Source organism: Giraffa tippelskirchi, chromosome 1 (assembly GCF_054371585.1).
Source record: "Giraffa tippelskirchi isolate mGirTip1 chromosome 1, T2T-mGirTip1v1.2.pri, whole genome shotgun sequence".
NCBI lineage: Eukaryota > Metazoa > Chordata > Mammalia > Artiodactyla > Giraffidae > Giraffa > Giraffa tippelskirchi.
This window is the reverse complement of record NC_137275.1, coordinates 87699278-87720528: the sequence shown is the minus strand read 5'-3', so window position 1 is coordinate 87720528 and position 21251 is coordinate 87699278. Positions and strand designations below refer to the sequence as shown.

At 46.6% G+C, this 21251-nt stretch overlaps 1 protein-coding gene and 1 long non-coding RNA gene across 3 annotated transcripts in view; one reads left to right on the top strand and one right to left on the bottom strand.

The window, feature by feature from the left end:
- Nucleotides 1-874: 874 nt before the first annotated feature.
- The window catches only part of LOC145503519 (uncharacterized), a 38821-nt gene continuing 18444 nt past the window's right edge, over nucleotides 875-21251 (top strand). The window contains exons 1-12 of the long non-coding RNA XR_014051526.1: nucleotides 875-1038; nucleotides 1119-1304; nucleotides 1620-1773; nucleotides 2925-3062; nucleotides 6997-7073; nucleotides 8455-8538; nucleotides 12054-12114; nucleotides 12364-12497; nucleotides 13012-13108; nucleotides 14316-14334; nucleotides 14916-15047; nucleotides 16698-16931. This is a non-coding gene — a long non-coding RNA (uncharacterized LOC145503519). The remainder of the gene's footprint in view (nucleotides 1039-1118; nucleotides 1305-1619; nucleotides 1774-2924; nucleotides 3063-6996; nucleotides 7074-8454; nucleotides 8539-12053; nucleotides 12115-12363; nucleotides 12498-13011; nucleotides 13109-14315; nucleotides 14335-14915; nucleotides 15048-16697; nucleotides 16932-21251) is intronic.
- Nucleotides 10140-21251, bottom strand: part of NFKB1 (nuclear factor kappa B subunit 1) — a 124432-nt gene continuing 113320 nt past the window's right edge. For both annotated transcript variants that reach the window (XM_081483089.1, XM_081483100.1), the window contains exons 17-24: nucleotides 19939-20140; nucleotides 19159-19328; nucleotides 18735-18837; nucleotides 16780-16904; nucleotides 15235-15301; nucleotides 14737-14909; nucleotides 13748-13919; nucleotides 10140-11111 (exon numbers count right to left, since the gene is read on the bottom strand). In XM_081483089.1, coding sequence (XP_081339215.1) covers nucleotides 10954-11111; nucleotides 13748-13919; nucleotides 14737-14909; nucleotides 15235-15301; nucleotides 16780-16904; nucleotides 18735-18837; nucleotides 19159-19328; nucleotides 19939-20140 — 1170 coding nt within the window. In that variant the 3' untranslated portion in view covers nucleotides 10140-10953. The remainder of the gene's footprint in view (nucleotides 11112-13747; nucleotides 13920-14736; nucleotides 14910-15234; nucleotides 15302-16779; nucleotides 16905-18734; nucleotides 18838-19158; nucleotides 19329-19938; nucleotides 20141-21251) is intronic.

The window sequence follows — 21251 nt, the reverse complement described above, 5'->3', positions numbered from 1 at the left end:
GCCCTTGAGGGTGTGCCCTGCCCTAAATATGCCCGCTGAAGCGAGGCCTGTGTGGTCACAGGGGACCTATGTGCCACCTGTGTAGGCATCCATGGTTCTGCTTAAAAGCAACCCAAGGTCACATCTCCTTCTCTGTTGTGTTTGTCCCAGGTCTAGCGCTAGGCTGTGGTGAGGAGTAGACTGGGGCTGGGAATGGAGTGTTCCATCTACAGGAATGGAATTGAGGTGACTATGTTCCTACCTGACGGCTGCCCCTGTGGCGGACTTCTCCCCGGACCTGTCTGCCCTGGGTCTAGTGCTAAGCCACAGTGTAAAGTGGGTGGAACCAGGGTGCTCTCTCTGGGAAATGACTCCTGCATGCTCCTCGGGCCTGTCTCCCCAACATTCAGAGCTTAGATGCTGCGTCTGCTTGGGTGCTGCCCGGCGCACATGCTGATAACGTCTGTCGTGGCTGGACCCGTCACCCCAGAGTGCAGGCTGACGGTGGTCTCGGCGATTCCACCGTCTCACACTGCAGGCTCCCTAGCCTGTCTCTGTGTATCTAGATTCAATCTTTGCCCAGATCGCACACCAGGCTGTGGTATGGAGTGGGCAGGTCATCTGATCCTTCATATTGGGAAGTGTGGTGAGGTGGCAGCCTCCAGGCCACGGCTCTCTCTGCGCTGATCGTAAGCAGGTCTGCATGTGTGTACATTCCTCACGAGTAAAGTCTAGGCTTCTCCAGCTCTTCTGTCTGCCTCAGCACATTTCCCGATGGGCGAGAGAGCTTGTCTCCTCCTTGCAGGAACCTAGGGCTGGGGTGCCCACGTAGTGAGTCAACCCGCTCACTACTCGGGGCAATGGTCCATTCATGTGCACCTTCTCCTCCTTACAGATCTCTCCCAGGAGCACACGTCCTGGCCTGATGCTCTTTTCTGTCCTACCCAGTTACATGGAGATTTTTCTAGCAGCTTTGGTTGTAAACGATTTCTTCGGCCAGTTCCCAGTTTTCTGTGAGTTCCACACGTAGATGTATTTTTGATGTGTTCATTGGAGGAGGTAAGCTCCAGGTCCCCCCACTTCACCATCTTAATCCCCCCTCCTCAAGGCAAATGTCTTAAAAAAATTTTTTTTAAAAGATAGGGGGAAGATATCAGAAATGAATGAATTTATAAAGGAAGAATAAATGAATGAATAGACATAAATAGTTGCTGACAGCGGTTTATAAGAGGAGAGAAATGTGCTGGAATGTGTATACATACCGTTTCTATAAGAGAATAGCTATGTCCAAAATGTTCTTCCACAGTTCATGTTGCAGCACTGAGGTTAGTCATTTCTACCATTTTAGTAGATTTGTTTTGCCACATTTGCTGAAATAGAATTGGATGTACTTACTCTGGGTTTTAGATGTCTGAGAAGGCTCTTCTGTTAGTGGTTTTGTAAGTGTTAATGGAATGGGAAGACCAGGCTCAGATCCTTCTGCTGTGTGGTTACAGAGCACATTCCAGGGAGCAAGGTGGAGAGCGGTCAGCTCATGGGATTCCATCTTCCCATTTTAGAGTGAAGAAAACAATAAAAATGGTAATCACACTCACTGTAACTCTTCTTGTTTTTTTCTCTTACTTGACTTTGGAAAATAGGAAGATTTTGTTCTCTTTGGAATGAAAGTGTACTGGACTTCAGGAGAAATAGATATATTTCCCAAGCATTCCTAAAGTGACACAGACTTGAGACAGAAGAATATTCTTTGAGACTATCTCTGGCTCTCAGATTTGAAACTTATCCTCCAACTTGGTAAGATTTAGGGAGAGAAACAAGTCAGCATTGTTTGTGTGGGAAATTCAATGCATTTCAAAATATTCCCAAGTCTGCCTTGACTGTGCACACAGTCTTATCAGTTCAGTAAGAGCATAAATTTAAAAGCGTTAGGCAGAAACGGCATTTTGTAACATTTTCAAGTGAAGGGAAGATAGCCTGTTTTCTAATTGACTTATTGGAAGAGAGGTACAAAACTATTAAAGTCACAGACCAAACCACTGTTAAGACACATTTATATTCTGACTGTAAAGACTGTTTAACTTAAGAATGTATCCACCCACCAGGCTCCTCTGTCCTTGGGGATTCTCCAGGCAAGAATACTGGAATGGGTTGCCATGCCCTCCTTCAGTTCATTCATTCACCAAGCCCTTATTAAGAAACACTGAGCAAGCATTGACCTCATCCTCAGGGATATTGTAATGAAAAAAGCAGGAAAGTCTGTGCTGTCATGGACTGTCCTTGTAGGAGGAGACAGACAAGAAGCAAGTAAACAGATAAGGTCATTTCAGCTGGTGACAATTCCATTAAGGTTAACATGACCCTGATGTGGGAGCATGTTGGATAAGGCCATCTTGTTCAACACTAAAGTTTTTTGAAAGTTTGTGATAAAAGCATTGAAACTTATATATTACCATGTGTAAAACAGATAGCCTGTGGGATTTTGATGTATGACGCAGGGTACCCAAAGCCAGTGCTCTGTGACAATCTGAAGGGATGGGGTGGGGAGAGATGAAAGAGGTTTAGGAGAGGGGGGCCATGTCTGCCTATGGCGGATTCATATTGACATGTGGCACAAACCATCAGAATATTGTAAAATAATTATCCTCCAATTAAATAAATAAAATTTTTTTAAAAAGAAAATTTAGGAAAAATGAAAAAATGTCAGTTGAGAAAGGAGTCTTACAAGATTGTCACTGTAATTAATGCACAAGGAAGAAAAAAGCACAGGACTAGGTGGTCCTTTAGGCTGGTCTCTTAAGTTTGTGATCAATAAGCTGAAGGGAGCTTGCCTGCCATGACATCTCTGAGCCTTTGAATAGGGGCCAAACAGGGAACAGGCTTTGCAGAAATAAGGGCATCACATCACTGTATCATGTTTTATAACTGTCTCTCCTCTTTTTCTTTAGACTTGGGTTACTGAATCCTGCCATGGGAGAAAAAAAGTTTGCAACAGTGATGCAGCTGAATTCCTTAGGTCAGGTTTTAGTATTTGCACAGGATTATTGAGGACCAGCTTGTGCCACGCTGTGCTGTGTATGCAATGAGTGAGTACAAAGGATGACAACACCACCAAAGTGGCCTAGAAATCTGGGGAAATGGGACGTCGGGATCATGGAAATTTCTGGTTGAAAGCTACTACTCATTCCTCTCTCGTAATGTGTGTGGGAACAACCCTCTTGTTCTTATTCTGTTATGGTTACTTGTTATGGCTTTTGTAAAATTTACTGGATCCTGGGAGACAGTTCACATGTTCCCTGTAGTTGGAGCAGACATTATTGGCAGGGCATTCTACAGCTACATCCTCTTCTCTACTAATAGAGGTGGCTACACGTCCAGCCCCAGGGGCTGAATCATAATTGCTTATACTAATCCTATTCTCCTTTGCCAGAGATTCACCTGGGGTTAGGCACGTGACTTAATTCTGGCAAATAAAACATACAGTGATACTTAATGTGGGGCTTGTGGAGGTTGGGGCAGGCAAGGTTTCCTGGCTAATAAGAAAGAGACCTGTGCAGGAATCCTCTGCTGTTGCTGAAATTGAGAAGCTGCTGTGTGAGGGCCTGATACTTGGAGCTTCTGCAACCTTTTTGTGTCCTTGAGGAAATCATATTTTTAAAATTTTTATTTATTTATTGTTGGCTGCACTGGGTGTTTGTTGCTGTGCCCGGGCTTTCTCTAATCGTGGCAAGTAGGGGCTATTCTCTAGTTGTGGTGTGTGGGCTTCTCATTATGGTGGCGTCTCTTGTTGCAGAGTACGGGCTCTAGGGTGTATGGGCTTCCGTAGCTGTGGTGCATGGTCTTAGTTACCCTGTGGCATGTCGAATCCTCCAGGGCCAGGGACTGAACCCCTGTCCCCCACATTGGTAGGCAGACTCTCAGCCTCTGGACCACCTGGGAAGTCTGAGTAAATATGGTTGACACAGGGGGAATGTCTCAGATGTTGAACTAGCCTTGTAATCATCTCACTCTGGTCTTATTAAAAAGAATAAGGCCTATTTGTTTAATCTAATTGTAGTCAGGTATTCTGAGTCTTAATCAAAAGCATCCTAGTTGGTGCAACAGTTAAAAGTTATGGGCTCTGAAATAGCACATACATATCTTTGAGTTCCAGATCTACCGTTAGTGGACTGTTTGACATTGCATAGAAGTTACTGGGTCTTTCTGTACACATGGGGTAATAATAATCATACTACTTGGGTTAATTGTGAGGGCTAAATGAGATGATGCATAGATACTGAGAGCACACAATACCTAGTCAGCAAATGTTTTTATCATTATCATTGCCTCTGTTAAGTCATCAAAGAAAGCCTATGGAGGTGGGCAGAATGGGCACCTGCTCAGGCATTGGGAACAGCATCATTGAGGAGGGGAGCCTGAGGGAGTGAGGGGGCAGCAGTGGCACCTGGAAGAGAAGCAATGTGAATACCTTGATTCCTTCTCAGAACTGTCAGCTCATCACCCCGCCTGGTCATCTTGAAGGTACAATTGTAGAAAGTATGGTTCGGGCCATGCACAAGTTGTACATAGCCAGCAGATGATTTTGCAGGCCCAAGCAATGTTTTTTACAAAGTTGAATTACTTACTAAATTAGAAAAGACAAGATTCCATGTAAAATCTAGATCTGTCTCTGATCTTACTGATTTTTTTTTTTAAAGAAAGCCCCTGTTTGTTGAATCCACTTGTAGTCAGATGTTCTGATTTTATCATCAAAAGCATTCTTGTGGACAAAGGTGGGCTTGGAGGTGAGGCGTAGGTGGGCCTATGGACAGGGCAGTGTGGGCTCTTGCTCTGAAGTTACACCTCCAGTGTGCGAGTTTGGCTCTAACATGTACTGAACTTGGACAGATCACTTAACTTCTAAACCTCAGTTTCCTTATCTTTAAGACAAGGTTAGTAGTAATTACTGTATTATAGAGTTGTGATGATTACAAAAAATAAAGGATGTACAATGCCTAGGATGGGTAAGTGAGTCATAAATGCTGGCTTGAGACAATTATTCCTCAAAGAATAGGGTTGGCTGTGGCTGGATTGATCAGGCCTCGGAGACAAAACAAAAAGAACAGTTTAATTCTTCTCTACCAAGGGAAAGTAATCATCAGACTTCTGTGACCCAAGTTGGAGGACAAACACTCAGGCAGTAAGCTGAAGAAGTTTCTAAATTTCCTTCCTTTGGTAAGCCTCTTTCCAGTTTTATTGACGCAAAAATAGTTGAGTAGCAGGAGGCATGCCAGCTGTTGGGTAATCATGCAAAGTTCTGTTTCTTCCAGCAGAGGCCTCTTGTGCACAGGAAATGAGGCTAGTGGCAGCTGGAGGGGGACCCTGGGTCAGGACACTGGTTTCCTGGAGGCTTCCCCAGAGTAAGGCAGGGAGGGGAGACCAAGGAAGGGCTTGCAGCCCTCTGCCCTCACCCCGTCCCCTGTCCAGGCTTCACAGAACTGGCTGCCAGTGCCCTGGAGTGCTGGAGGCTTTGCTGAGAGAAGGGAAGGAGGGAGAGAGACAGAAAGAAGGATGGATAGAGAGAGAAAATGGGGATCGCAGGAGGAAACTACAGAGCAGCTTTGTTGAAGCTCCTCCGGCTCCAGGGCTCAGAGGCAGGGCGTCCAAGAGGCTGATCTCCAGGGTCAGACCTGCAGAGTGACCCTTTCTGCTGTTTTTCAGTCTGTTTCACTTCCCTTCATTGTTGCTACTTTGGCAAATGGGTGGCATCTCAATGATTTTTCATCGTAATTGAATTGCTATGGATCTATGGAAACTTGGCACAAAGCCCCCAGAGTAGCTGATTGCTGGGGGCGAAGTCAGATGAGCTCTTAAACGGCGCAGTAGCGGAGAGTGATGAGGACTGAAACTGTATGTGATAGCATGATTTGAAGAAAGGGCAAACCTTCTGGTGATGGAGGGACCAAGGGTGGGTCTTCCCTGGTCCAGCACAGCTGCTTCTGTTGAAGGGGGGTGGACGTGTGGGCGCATGTGACTTACTGCCCACACTTCCTTTCTTTGTTAATTTTTATTGGAGTACAGTTGATTTACAGTGTTGTATTAGTTTCAGATGTACCACACATTCTTCCTTGAAGTTTTAAACCTGGAGTCTCTTTGCCTTTCAGAACCACGATGGCCCCTAGCTCATTTGCTGTGTGCCTGTGTGGATCATCATTCAAGATGTGCTTTTGGCAAGGCAAGAAAGCAGTCAGGGCCAAGTGGTGGCTTTGACCTTCCCAGAGCAAAACTGGGAAGAAGACAGCCAAGGGCTGCTTTGGCATTGGGCTGACTTGCCCAGTGGTCCATGAGCATATGAATATTTCTTGAGCATGTACATCCCCACCAGTGGGAACCGTAAAGTGCCCCCTGGTGCTGGGGCCCAGGTGGTGATGGGGGGGATGCAGGGGCTGGGGCTTAGGAAGGAGATGGGGATGTTTCTTTGGCGTTAAGATGAGCCCTTCCTCAGTATCTCCCCCAACACTTGTGCTAACGGGTGAACCTAGAAAACCAATGGTCGGGAACGTGTAGCCTTGGGAATTGGTGTTGAAATGAAGCAGCAGCCATATTGAGCATTATAGGAAGGAGGTGCTATCACATCATAGGAATTTTAAAAAGATGGCAATTTGGATAATTTATTTCTGTGGTCTTCAAGATATTGTCTAGCCTTGAGAAAATGAAAGACTTTTAGTTACAACATCTTTTGACTTCATGCCTCCCTAAATCCATTACCTGGGGAAGCACAATTCAGAAAGAAAGTTCCCCAAAAACTCACAAAATGAGGAGAAAGATATGCAACCCAGGGACCTCCCATTAATGAATAATTCATATTTAAGCAATTTAGCCTATTATGATGGGGAGAATCAAATCATGTGAACATTTAATCAACGTATCTTTTCAGTGGTACTCTGGGTTCACTTTGCATGTTGGCTGGGGTATGACATTATAATTCCATTGTTTTTATACAGATTTGTAATTATTTTTTCCTTTCTTTTTTAAATATAGAACTTCAAAGGACTTCAGACTCAGACATGGCTAAAGAATAACCTGTGGAATCAGATATACCTGGATTTGAATTTGGGGTGAGTAGTTAATATTCAGATTATCTGTTTCCTCATTGTAAAATTGGGGTTACGTATGAACCCATAGGGATGTCTTGAGAATTATGACTAGAATTCGTTACAGCAGAGGGGCTGACACGTCACAGATGCTCAAATCTGCCTGTCTCCTTTGCCTCTTTATTCTGGGTAAGATGCAGAGGGTGGGTTTGCGGGGGCTGTGCTCCATGGTGGTGCCAAGAATAGCTTCATCACATCCAACTACCACAAGGGACTCGGGCGGGTGAACGGGCAGCAGCCTGGCTTTCTGCTGCCAAAAGACAAAGACTGAAGATCCTGAAAAAAATCTGAGTTGTGCTTGCAGAGTGTAGAAGGCTCAGAAGATGACGAAGCCTCTAAGGAAGCTATTTTTGAATGGCTTCCTGCTGAGAGACGGGCTTTTGGGAAGGTTTATTTCAGGCCCATTGTAGCTCCCCACCTGTCTCCTGCATTCCTTCTGCTGTTTACTCCCATCTGCCGAGCCAGAATGAAAGACACTCCTTCCTCAGAGGCACAGACAGCATTGGTGGCCTTTTGTCCGAGCACACACACTCAAGCCACCACTGTGATTTGGGAGGAGAGAAAGGAACAGAAGAGAAATAGGGCTTCTTATTAAAGAAAGAAAATGCTATTTTCACTTCCAGCATGTGTTTCTTTGTTGTTCCTCCTGGAGTCAGCTTCTCTTTAACGTGACCTCCTGGTATGGGAATTGTTGGGACGGTAACAAGCACCTCACACCTAAGGCTTAAAAAAATCACCTTGTTGTTTCCTTTACTCGTAAATCTGCCTCTGGGACTGGACTCTTCCGGGCAGCATCGGCTGAGGCAGCGTGAAGCCTCCACAGGTGTGACTCTGGCTGCTGCTGCTGTTGCTCAGTTGTTTGAGTCAACAAAGTTTGACTTTTTGTGACTCCATAGACTGCAGCATGCCAGGCTTCCCTGTCCTTTGCTCAAACTCTTGTCCACTGAGTTGGTGATGCCATCCAACCATCTCATCCTCTGTCACCCCCTTCTCCTCCTGCCCTCAATGTTTCCCAGCATCCGGGTCTTTTCCAATGAGTCGTCAGCTCTTCGCATTAGGTGGCCCAAATATTGGAACTTTAGCTTCACCATCAGTCCTTCCAATGAATATTCAGGGTTGATCGATGGCTGGAATCCTGTCAAAGCTTCACTCCTGCACGTCTGCCATTTCTGTTGGTTGAACACCCGCAGGAGGTTTCTCCGTGGCCACTTGGCTCCCTCAGGGCATGTGTGCTAACTGGCTTCCAACAGGATGAGACCTGACCTGAGGGACTGGGCAGAAGTTGAATTGAATTTTCTTACCTAACCTCAGGAGTCACTTACCATCACTTCTACTCTTGTCACAGGCCTGGCTAGGTGTGCAGGGAAGCAACGTTGGCCTCGCTCCTCAGAACATAGGCCTTGCCTCTCGGGAGTGTCAGCATGATACGGTAACACTGGTGACCTTGTCATGGCCACCTGGAAAAGAACTATTTGTCACAGGGGCATGGAACTGGGGGAGGAATGGAGGCATATGCTTGCTGTTGGAAAATTAAGCAGACTCAGAGCTATTTTTATTTTAGAAATATAACTTTCAAAACTGGAATATAGGCATACCTCATTTGATTGCACTTTTCTTTATTGTGCTTTGCTTATACTGCATTTTTTTTTTTTTAACAAACTGAAGGTTTGTGGCAGCCCTGTGTTGAGCAAGTCTATCAAGCGCCATTTTTACAACAGCATTTGTTCACTTCATGTCTCTGTTACAATTTGGTAATTCTTGAAATATTGTGAACTTTTTCATTATTATTTGGTATGGTAATCTGTGATCAGTGATCTTTGATGTTACTATTGTAATTGTTTTGAAGTGTCACAAACCACATCCTTACAAGTCCGTGGTGGTGGTGCTGGTTAGTCGCTCAGTCGTGTCTGACTCTTTGCGACCCCATGCATTATAGCCAATGGGAAGAATACTGGAGTGGGTTGCCATTCCCTCCTCCAGGAGATCTTCCCCACCCAGGGATCAAAGCTGGGTCTCCTGCTTTGCATGCGAGCCATACAAGTTGGTTAACTTTGATAAATGGTGTGTGTGTGCTGACTGCTCCGCTGAACGGCCGTTCCCTGTCTCTCTCCCTCTTCTAGGGCCTCTCTATTCCCTGGGACACAACAATATTGAAATCAGGCCAATTAAGAACTCTTTAGTGGCCTGTAAGTGTTTAAGTGAAAAGATACGCCTCTCTCTTTAAATCAAAAGCTAGAAATGATCAAACTTAGGAAGGCATATCAAAAGCCAAGGTAGACTGAAAGCTAGGCCTTTTGCACCAGCTAGCCAAATTGTGAATGCAAAGGGAAGGGTCTTGAAGGAAATGAAAAAAGTGCTACTCCAGCGAACACCCAAATGATGAGAGAGTGAAAAGAACCTTATTAAGGATGTAGAGAAAGTTGTAGTGGTCTGGCTAGACGAGCACACCAGCCACAACATGCCCTTACGCCAGAGTCTGCTCCAGGGTGAGGCCCTAACTCTCTTCAATTCTATAAAGATGAGAGAGGTGAGGCAAGCTGCAGAAGAGAAGTCTGAAGCCAGCAGAGGTTGGTTCACAAGGTTGAAGAAAAGAAGCATCTCCATAGCATGACAGTGCAAGGTGAGACAGCAACTGCTACAGAAGCTGCAGCAGGTTGTCCAGCAGATCTGAGATCCAGAAGATCTAAGGTAATTCGTGCTGGAAGGCTTCCTGTTGCAGAGCCCCTGTTATGCTAATGTCTCAGTACTTCATCACAAGAGGCATGGGGAACACACAGAGGCCTGAAGAACAGTGCATGAGGTGGAGGAAGATGAGGTGATATGGTCTACATAAAACGAGCCTCGCAAGGATTTGACAAACCTAAAGCTTTCATCTCCAGCTGAAACACTTTTGATAATTTTTGTTGTTGTTGATTTCCGGATCAAAAACTTGATTCTAGAGTGAGCTGTGAATCTGAGAACCAGGCTGTGGAATGATCCTGTGATTATAAAGAATAATCTTAGAAAAGTATGTATAGAGATCAAACAAGATGAGGTCATTAATTTGCTTTTCCTTTTATTATAAAAGTAAAATAAAAAATAGCATTTATAAATCCAACATTTTTTCCTTTAAAAGTATTTGATCTAAAAAACATATTTACAATAATAGCAAAATGCAGAAAAGGGAGGAAATACCATTTTCAGCATTGATTGTAATCATGTTTAAATATTGACATGTACATGTTCTTTTTTCAAATCACAGAGACAACCACATTAGAAAAAGCAGTTAGCTTTTTTTTTTCTTTTTCTTGCCACCTGGCTTGCAGGATCTTATCAACAGTTCCCCAAGAAGGGATGCAACCCATTCCCCCTGCAGTGGAAGCGCCAGGTCCTAACCACTGGGCCCCCAAGGAAGTCCCAGTGAGTCTTTTAAAATCATACCAAGTCAGTCTCATTTTAAAACATCCCTTTCCATAACCCTTGATCTGAGTGCACACTTGTGCTGTGGACAGCCAGAAGGAACGCCAGGTGGGGGTGTGACGACTTGTAATGAGAGTGGGCAAGCAGCAGAGGGACAGCAGCAATGACAAGGGAAAGCAGCTGGTAAAGCTCAACAAGCTACCGCACTCCCAGCAGGGCATCAGCCCAGCCGTGGGCTGTGACTCTGGATTCTATCTGTCAACTGTGCTAAAATTCATTTCAGAACCAAAGAAGAAATCCATGTTTAAAAGGCCTGGAACAACACCCAGAGTGACCCAGGCCGGCCTGTGTTCCTCGGAGCACCCTTGAATGCACCTCCTTCCTCCGGGCGACACGGTGGCGTTTCCGAGCTCTGGTTTCCTCGGTATTGGAAACTGCCGGCGGGCTAAATTTTGCCTTCTATAGGTCCTTCCTGCCCGTAGTCGTGGGGCACTTTATTAAGAGTTAGCAAGGAGGTGCCGCTGGTCAGAGACTCTGTGAAGCTGAGTTTGCGGAAGGAGGTCTCTACACCACTGTCACAGATGCTGTCGTCCCGGAGCTCGTCTGCGGAGAGAAAGCATGGGTCATGGGGCTGCACCCCGGCATGGCCAGGCCTGGCTGCAGGGTGCCTCCACCCCAGCAGGGCTCCCTGTGCATCAGGCAGGCTCGTGGGCTGCGTCTGCTGTCGGCCTCCGCGCATCCCCACAGCCCACACACTCCGCCCCGTGGGCTGCTGTTCATGGTGGGGTGGGGACCGAAAACACCAAGCGATACAGAGACTGTGAAAACATCAGAATTAGCCAAGTGTTTTCACCTCTCTTTCTTACAATCTAGCCTGTGTTTGTCAGAATCCTTTCTGAATTCTCTTGACTCAAAGTGTACTTTTTTCTTAGAAATTAGGCGTTATTTTTCCACCCACTACCTATTGTATAGCAGAGGAAACTGCTGAATATAAGCAAAATAAATTGGTGACAGAAGTAGGAACTAAAAATGAGCTCTCTGGGCTGCTCATGCTATTCAGCACCATACACTGCCTCAAGAACATTTTGGTAGCAAAAAAAAAAAAAGTGAAAATGCGTTTCTACTGGCAGTTAGGTCTGATTTTCCTTTGAGAAGTGTCTCTAGGGAGCTGAAGAGTGAGAATGATTTCCCGTAGGGAGAGAGTGACAAAGGAAAACAGAAGTCTACCATACTCAAGTCAGAGAGCTCTTTCTTGTATGCTAAATTCCGATGCTAAAATAGTAAGACCTTCATGGCAGTGACATGGCTATGGTTACTGATGGATTTATTCAACCGATCAGTCTTTATGGGTTTCTGTTATGTGCTAGAAACTGTGAGGTATTTTAAAAATAACTATAAAATGAGGGCTTGATGCTTTTTAAAATAGAAGTATTTACCTACTTCTTAGTGTGGAAGGAGCATCAGGTCATGAGACAGGAGATGAGAGTGGTTTTCTGGGGGTACCCTGTTCTAAAGTGTGTGTAACACCTGTCCTCACTCCCCTAGGAAGGCCACCCTGACGAGGAGACACTGGTGTTGAAATGGATGGCAAGAAGGAACCCGCCAAGTAAGGACCTATGCAGGGAAGGGGAAGAGAAGGCTCACAGGCCCTGAGCCTGGATCAGTGCAGCGAGCTGGGGGAGCAGAAGGAACACAGGGCAGCTGCAGGGCAGGGGGCGGGAGGGGGCTCGTGAACGCCACATATGAAAGAGAGAACAGACAAGCCCCTGCTGCCACTGCCCCACCGGCAGCGCCTGCAACAGTGCTGGGCAGGCAGGATGCACTCGGGAGACTGGCTGAATGGATGCATGAACAGGAGGGCATACAACCAGAGGAACGTCGTTTTCAAAGAGAATCACGCTCCCTGTGTGGAGAGAATGGACTGAAGCTGGTGACAGAGAGACAGACTGGAAACAGGGAGACCAACTGGGAGCTGCTGCAGGAATGGAGGTAAGAAATGGGGGTGGGGGTCGAGGGTGGTGGTCACAGAGAAGAGGAGGCTGCAGGGAATGATGTGAGGTGCTGGGACCAGGGAGTGTTCACGGCATCGTGACCTCCCGGAGCACAGCCTTGCTCATGAGCGCCACGGCAGTGCTGAGTCTGGGTGTGAGGGGGTCCAAGTCCTGTGCCGTGAGGAGGGGGCTCTGGAGGCTGAGACAAGGTGGGGGGTGGGCATGCCGTGGAGAACTGCAGGGGGCAGTGGTCACCTGTGGTGCCTGTGCCCCAGGGGCAGCTGAGGAGGGTGTTGACCAGATCTGAGCGGACACTGGTCCTTGTGGTGAGAGGAGTCCTGGCACGAGGGCAGGCAGAGCTGACCACAGAGGGTCAAAGAAAGACATCATGACGTGTGACGAATAGCTACCGACTTCTAGGAAGCTTGGCTGGATCAGAGAAATTGGGCTGTAGCTAAAGGGGATGGGGGATCAAGGGAATGTTTATTTTCTGTTTGTTATCTTTTGAAAAGATGAGGGGACCCACACCCTGCTTGCCAGGGGATCCAGTCGGGAGGGAGAAAAGGCTGACACGTGTGAAGGGTGAGAATCAGAGGAGCGTCTGGACAGGTGAGAGGTGGGCTGGGGCGTTGCTGGTGCAAAATGAGAGTTCCAGCTGTTTCTATGTCCTCGGTAGAATGAGGCGAGGACACTGGGTGGGAGTAAGGAGCAGGACGGGGTGCTGGCAGTTTAGAAGGAGAAGCTGAAATGGAGGTTGTGGGAGATGGAGGACTCTTGTGCTTATGTGTTTAGGTGGGGTGACAGGTCAGTGTTGTGGAGGTTGGCGGGAAGAGGCAGCTGAGGGAGCAGGAACGAGACGACCCCTGGAAGGAGGAGGCTGAGCAGCTGATGGAAACGTCGGGCCGTCAGCCCATGGTCTAGGGCACTTAGTCCTGCTTCCACAGACACTGGTCTGCTCATCCCTCTCATAAATTTAAGAAGTGAGAGAAATTGGGCTTACCTTCACTGCCTGTATCATGTTGTTTTTGTTGTCTGTTGTGAACCTCAGTAACTCGTGTGTCAAGGTGACTGTGCTGGGGACAGCCCCTCCCTGAGCAGTAGCGGCGGGAGGGGAGGATGACAGCATTTGTGGTCCAAGAGGGAGACGGACGCAGGGACCATGTGTTCAGGAGTGATGGTGGGGAGGACAGGCCACACCCCCGGAGACTGGAGGCATGTCTCAACTGCTTTGTGTCTGTTTTTTGTTACCTATTTGTGGCCTTGTGGAGGCGGGGGCGAATGGCAGCGAGTGGGCTTGGGAGGTTGTCTTGGCCGGGCTGGTGTCTGCCGTGCAGAAGGCTGCCTGGATCACGTCAATGGCCTCGGTGTAGCCCATCTGTCTCAGGGCCTCCACCAGCTCCTTTATGGTGCCCCCGGAGACCTGAGAAATGAAGGAAGAGTGTGCTTCTGTGTTCCAGCCTGTGCAGGAAATAAGCAGGCAGGCTGTAAACGCGACACCACTCGCCGTCCCCCTGACAGGCTGCCTCCTCCACTGAGACGGCCAGGGGGCATGGAAGGTCTGGTGGAGAGCCTCTAAAAAAAAAAGCATGGAGCCTCAACATCATCTTTGAATCAAGTTTCCTGTTTCAGCTCAGACAGCACTCAGGAAATCACAGAGAAGCACTTCATAGTGAGCAGAGAGACTGCTGAGGCAGTAAAGCTCTAGAGTGAAACCTACACAGTCTCCCTGAAGCTCGAAGACCACTGAGAGATGAGCAATGATGGAATTTTCAATAGAAATTAACTTCACCCTGTGGTTTTTCTGCATTTATTTTAGAAATTAAAAGCATCAGCAGGTAACGGCTCTGCTAGGAGTGACCTCACAGAGAGCTGCTTCTGGGATGTGCTCACACGAGACCAAGGCCTGTGCTGGGGTAGAGGAGGGCATGAATGTGGACCATAGTCTATTGTTCAGGAGATCGGCGTTCTATGACCATCCTGACCCTCCAAGTAGCATTTCTGTAGCAAACCTCAAAGTATCTGAATACAACCAACGTGGGTTTCCTCCTGGCCTGGGTCACCCTCCCAGGACATGGAGAGTGACTAAGATTTTGTTGCTCAGAGTTAAGGGGAGGGGAAGGGACTGTGCTCTGGCCGGTAATGTTAACAAAGTCAGATAATCACAGCCAAGGGGGTCGCAAAGAGTTGGACATGACTTAGTGACTGAACTACAGTGACAACATAAGGTGACAAGTTACCTCGTAGTTGTCCATGAGGGTTTTGGAAGGAGCGGGACTCAGCCGGAAGGCGTTGTTCAGTATCCCCAGACCTAATTTCTGTGCCAGAGTAGCCCAGTTTTTGTCTGGATCAGGAATTTCTAGCAACTTGTAGAGCTGCAGCTTTGCATCTTCAGTCAGCTGTTTCATGTCTCCTAAAGGAGATAAAGGAGAAACATGACCATCCTAACTGATCGGAGACTCTCCAGAGGGACCGGTCCCTGCCACACAGCTCCCCCCCCACCCCGGGGGAGCAGTTGCACTCTTGCACCAGAGAGTCAGCAGCCACCCAGGTGAGTAAGAACAGCCCATGCTGTGGTAGATCACAGCTGGACCTTCTCCGTGGCAGGACCCCCGATTCTGAGAGAAGCCCCCGCCTCTCACAGAACAGTCTGGGTAACACCAGCTCTCCCGCAGCCCCTTTCAGGGTCAGGATGGAGGTGACACTGGCTCAGGGCACCTGGTTCTCCCACAACTCACCTTGTGCCAGCAAATCATCAGACGTAAACTCTGGCTCATAGGGTTTCCCATTTAATATGTCAAATACCTGTTGGGAAGGAAAATGCGGGGATGTTACAGGGATCACCAGGGAAATCTGCTGCTTTGTGGTAAGGAACTCAGCCCATCTTCCTCAGGAGGGGCTCGTACCCCTAAGATGGAGTGGGAAGAGGAGTCAGTACCCTGGCCTGCAGACGTGTCTGCCCTCTGGGGCTCTGGGCCCAGGAGGCTGTGCCCCACAAGAGCTGTCTGAGCTTCATAGAAAGACCCTACCCAGCCTCACAGAGAGCCAGGCCACAGCCCTTCTGAGGAACAAAGGTGGTCCAGACCACCCAGGCAGCGATGTGCTGGTCAGAGTTGATGGTAAATGACGTTTCCCTGAGAGTTAGGGCAAAGACTGAACCCACGCTGCGCTGTGAAGCTGTGTTTCCTCCCTGGTAAAAAGGCTCATGAGAATGAGTTTTTTAAGCTTGCTCAGACTGAGGTGTACAAATGCTCACAAGGCTTGAGGATAGCCTCTTGGCACCATCCACCTTTTAACTGAGGGGCCAAAAAGTCTTAGGATAAAAGAAAAGAAAACAGATAACTAATAGGAACCTACTGTATAGCACAGGGAAATCTACTCAATACTTTGTAATGACCCATATGGGAAAAGAATCTAAAAAAGAGTGGATATATATGTAGCAGATTCAGTTTGCTGAAACTAACACAACACTGTATATCAACTATACCCCCAATAAAAGTTAACGTGTAAAGGAAAAAGAAACTTCCATAGCTATGGAGGCTTTCCTGCATTCTCTGCAGTCACTTGGTTGCTGACTGACCTGGGTGAGGACCACATGGGGTCACCGAGTGGCATATTTTTGTGTTCTGTGGTGAGGCTTCTGGGAAAACCAGGCACTCAACGTAGAGTGCCACGTGGTCTCTCTGCCAGGGTTACTCTGCTCAAGCCACGCGGGCCCTGAGGAGGTGGGTTTTTGTCAGAGAGCAGCGCCTGCCCCTCAGGAGTTTAGTTAGTTGGGCTGGAGATGTGGGCTGCCCACCTCCGCCTGTGGCTCCCCTCCCTGGGCCCAAAGACCTGGAAACCGCGTTCACCTTCAGATCTTGGGTCAGCAGAGTTCTGAGGAAGGGTTTAAGTCTGTTCTGTTTATACTGATGAAAATCCTAAGAAGAATCCCCATTTCTTTTCATGTTCGGCAGTTACTTACTAAAGTTCAGGCAAACCATGGCATGTATCCTGGCTTCAGAAACTCAGATGGGAAGGATTCTGGTGTGAGTTCAGAATGGGCAACACGCTTTGTGAATTCTGAGTTTCTCTCATCTAACTCTGATCTGATTAGGCGTACGCTTTTATGTTCAGAACTCTGCTGACCTAGATCTTTAGCGGATAGGCTTTTTAAGATAAATACAGCTCGTGACAAGCAGCCTGTCTTTAAAAATACCAGGTGCGGGCTTCAGGGAGTAAAGACTGAGGAAGACCACTTGCCGCCTCAGAGGCAGCCAGCACACTGACTGAGCGGTGCTCACCTGCCAGCTGGTGGCCATGTCCAGAGGAGTGGTTCCCGGTACGACCCCTTCATCCTCTCCATCCTCATCCCAGGAGTCATCCAGGTCATACAGAGGCTCGAAGTTCTCCACCAGGGGATCTGCTCCTGCAGAGCCAAGTCACACAGCATTAGGTAAAACCCACATCTTGTCAGCTCCTAACTGCCTGCAGGGGTCAGATTCTATAAATATATACAACACATTTCCACTGAAATATCCAGAAACCTGCTTTAAAATTCTAAATATATCTTGACTATAAAGGTGACCAATGATATCTTTGTATAGCCAAGGACACTCTCAAAAACAAAGACTTGGACTGATGCTCACATTTGACTCTATAGGATAGTTGTCAGTGAACGATGCACCTTTAACCGGAGGACTAATGGCGGCAGTTTACAGGGACTACCTGGTGGCTCAGGAGATGCAGGTTCGATCCCTGGGTCAGGAAGATCCCCTGGAGAAGGAAACAGCAACCCACTCCAGTTTTCTTGCCTGGGAAATCCCATGGACAGCAGAGCCTGGTGGGCTCATCCATGAGGTCACAAAGAGTCGGACATGACTTAGCGACTAAACAACAACAAGGGTGCACCCGTAGGATTAAGGTCCAGTATGTTCAACTTGATGCCTGGCACCTCGTGTTTCTCAGTGTCTTCACCTGCTTGCTCAAAAGAGCAAAGCTGCTTTCTGTCTAGTGCCAACCTGTTCTGTTTTATTCCTGGATTATGGCACTGATCCTTAAATGCAAAACACCAAGAAAACCTTCTGGTAGGATGTGTAGTTATTGAAAGGTTATAGCTTCAAGTCTGAAGGCATTTCATAATCATAACCAGTGACTCCCCACACTAATCATAAACACTGCAATCACCGTCTCTTGTTCATGGGAATGTTCAGCTTGACAAAGGAGAAAAGAGAAGGCTGCTGCTTATTTGGGATATGATGTCAGAAAAATGTGGTGCCAAAGAAAAGGTTCTTCTATTTTCCTGGTCTCAGTTTTTTGGGTTTTTTTTTTAACAGAAGGTATTTAATCTGCTATTTTCTTGAATTTGTGAGGCATTTATTTTCTAAAAACAATTAAATAACCTTATAAGTAAATCAAGTATGCCAAGACAGGCTTGAGATACCAGTTACATTAAACATTTTTGAGGTTCTAAATGTATAAGGCAGTGGAGATTCAAGGATGAGCAGAAATAATTTTCCTATATTTCACAGGATGAAAGGGTTGAATTGGAATAACACTATACATCCTTGAGCAAAGCAGGGGAGAGAAACATAGAAGAGTGTGGAAGTTCAAGGTGACAAGGTGTGACTCAAGCTCTGCCCTTAACTGGGGCCTGGGAACTGGGATGCAAAAGTCTCACCAGTCTGTTTCCTTGGCTATAAAATGGGAATAGTAATGGGATTTGTCTCAAAGGGTTACTGCAGATTAAGTAAGATTAAATGAGACAGTGTGACGTACCTAGCCCAACAGAAGCTAGCGATTTTTAGGGTTTGGTACATGACAGTACTCAACACATGGCCCATGTGTTTGTTCCTTTCATTTTGGCTTCTCAGAGACCTTTCTTACAAAAGGAAGTCTTTAAATTCTTTATTATACCAATAAACTTTTCCTTCTGAGGACCTGTGATGTGACCTAAGGCTGATACTGCTCCAAATTCTAGAAGGGAATTCAGTTCAACCTTAAGATCTGTTATGGGACTCAACTTAATCCAAATCCAAAACAGGTGAGTAAAAACTAACATGACCATCAGCATGGCACCCAGGATTACTAATACAAACAAAGCCTTCATGGCTGCTAAGTGGGATTTGCAGCAAACTTTTATTTATTTGTGCCTTTCTGCAGCATGTCTGTAGGTTAAGGAGGTGGCCTAGATGCTCTAGTGAGTCTGGGTTTGCCTTCCTGATGACATTTTCTATGGCTGACCACCAGGCTGCCTTACCTGCTGCTTTGAGAAGAGCTGCCAGCCTGGTGGACCCTCTCCCGGCTGCTATGTGCAGGGGTGTAGTTCCATCGTAAGTGGTGCTGTCCACGTGGGCATCACCCTAAAATCCGCCCACACAGAAAAGGGTTAGTTCAAGGTCCTCTCGCCCTTTTGTCCCCACCTCCCCTGTCTGAATGGCTCTCCAGGTCATGTTACCAGCCCAGTTGTTTTCTAGGCAGGCTCTGACAGTGCAGAGATCCTCAGAGATGCTGGGCAGGGGAATACTGGAGGGCCTGAGCTGCTATTCTGAAGCCTCCAGTAGATATTACACAGGTAGAGCCGACGATAGGGAGATGAGCTGTTAGCGAAGTTGTTCTTTGGAAAGATTTTCCCAAATACCCCTTGGGAATTGAATAAGAAGGCGGGTAAGTGCATCCCTTACCTCCAGGAGCAGGCAGCCAGCCAAGGAGATGTTGTCGTGCTCCACGGCCAGGTGCAGCGCCGTGCGCCCCGACTTCCGCTCCTGGGCGTTGACGTTGGCCCCTGCAGCCATCAGCAGCAGCAGACATGGCAAGCTGTTGCTCATCATGGCTACATGGATGGCATTCAGACCTACAGCCCAAGCACAGGGATGGTCACGGGGAGGGAAGGCTGTTGGGGGTCAGCATGTCTTTACTCCAGTCTTTACAGGTGCTATAAGTCAGCTGTCCTGCATGTAAACCCCACACTTTTTGTGTTCTCAGGAGACAATGAGAGCACATAAACATTCTCTGAATAAAGGATGCTTTCTACATATCAAGGGGGCTTCCCTGGTGGCTCAGATGGTAAAGAATCTGCCTGCAAAGCAGGAGACCCAGGTTCAATCCCTGGGTCAGGAGAAAGGAATGATAGCCCACTCCAGTATCTTGCCTAGAGAATCTGTAGCCTGGTGGGCTATAGTCCATGGGATCGCAGATAGACATGACTGAGCAGCTAATTCTTTTTCTGCATATCAAGAATGGTGTTTGCTCAGGCCTCTGCTTTTCCCTCCTACTGACTATTCCAGATCATCTTTAAAGGAATTAGCTGCAGCCAGCAACGGAAATTTCCATAAGAGATGATGAATTCCAAGTGGTTAAGGAAAGCACTTTGGGGTGCAGGTCAAATACACACATTTATCTGGTAGCTACTTATTGTTTAGAAAGCAGACAGGGTTACACCATGATGTGTGATTGTCTCTTACCTTCCCCATTGGGGTGGTCAATAAGTTGTGTTGCCTTTTTGTGCTTGAGTAAAATACCGAGAATTTTATCATGTCCTTCTTTGGCAGCGAGGTGCAAAACAGAGTTACCCAAGCGGTCCAGAAGGCTCAGGTCAGCACCAGCCCTCAGCAAGTCCTCCACCACATCTTCCTGTCTGGTGATCACTGCCAAGTGCAGGGGTGTCTAGGGAGTGGAGGAGAGGCAGGAGATGACACTGGTCAGTGGCATAGACACTTGTAATCCACTGGCTTAGCTGTGACTGCAATAGGTGGAATCAAACTGAGGGGCCATTTCTCATTCCCAGATTAAGTTCTCACCTGTGCAAATGAGTTACTCTCCACTCCATATCATATGCTAATGATATATATATACTGGACTGACATTTAGTTATCAAAATTACTTTTTATATTTATAATTCTTTTTATTTTTTAAAATTTTTATTTATTTTTTACAATTCTTAATAGCTTTGTTTCTGGCTACAGTCAGTTGATTTTTGACAGTTAACTCCTATTAGTAAATTTAGTTTTCTTGAATTTCTACAAGGAGTCTTACCTTCAGCTTAGAAATCATATGTTAACAAACCAAATCAACTTATGGTTTTACTGAAAAAGTTTAAACAAACTACCCAGCAGAAACCAATTGACAAAGGTACTGTCATTCTATAATGATATGCAAAAAAAATTGCTAAATTAAAAAATATTGCTCCATGGACAAGCTCCATGAGACCAATCAACAGAATTCTGCCACCACACTTTATAAAAGGATTCTCAATGGCATAACAGAATAAGAGAGCCACCTCACAAAGAAGGCTCAGATGGACAAACAAGCCATGTTGCTGACACGTAACAGGTGCATAAATAGTCCGTTTGATTATCCTGCCCACAAAGCAGCACCTCAGTGAATGCAAATGAGATGTTTTGAAAACAGCATTTTCGAGATGAGTAAGACAAACACACTCAAGAAAGTATCTTTCAAAGAACTGAGGTCACTGCCAGAACAGCAGTATATTTTTATACAGATCAGTCTATTTCACAGCAGCCTGTGAAATCCAGTCTCTCAAATGACAATTTGCCTAGACTTTCCTTCTCAGTAAGCAGTACTGGCTGTATCAGTGACAATAGGTGGACCACCAACGTCCTTGTTGGGCACACCAGGTGAGAATGGGATGAAAGATACTGTGCTGTGTCATTACAGTGATTATTTAATAAAACAGAAACAAAACAGGATTTTTTTCCCCCAAATTTCTACTCTCTTTTTTTTCTACCCCCTTTTTTTTCATCCTTTAGAACTATAG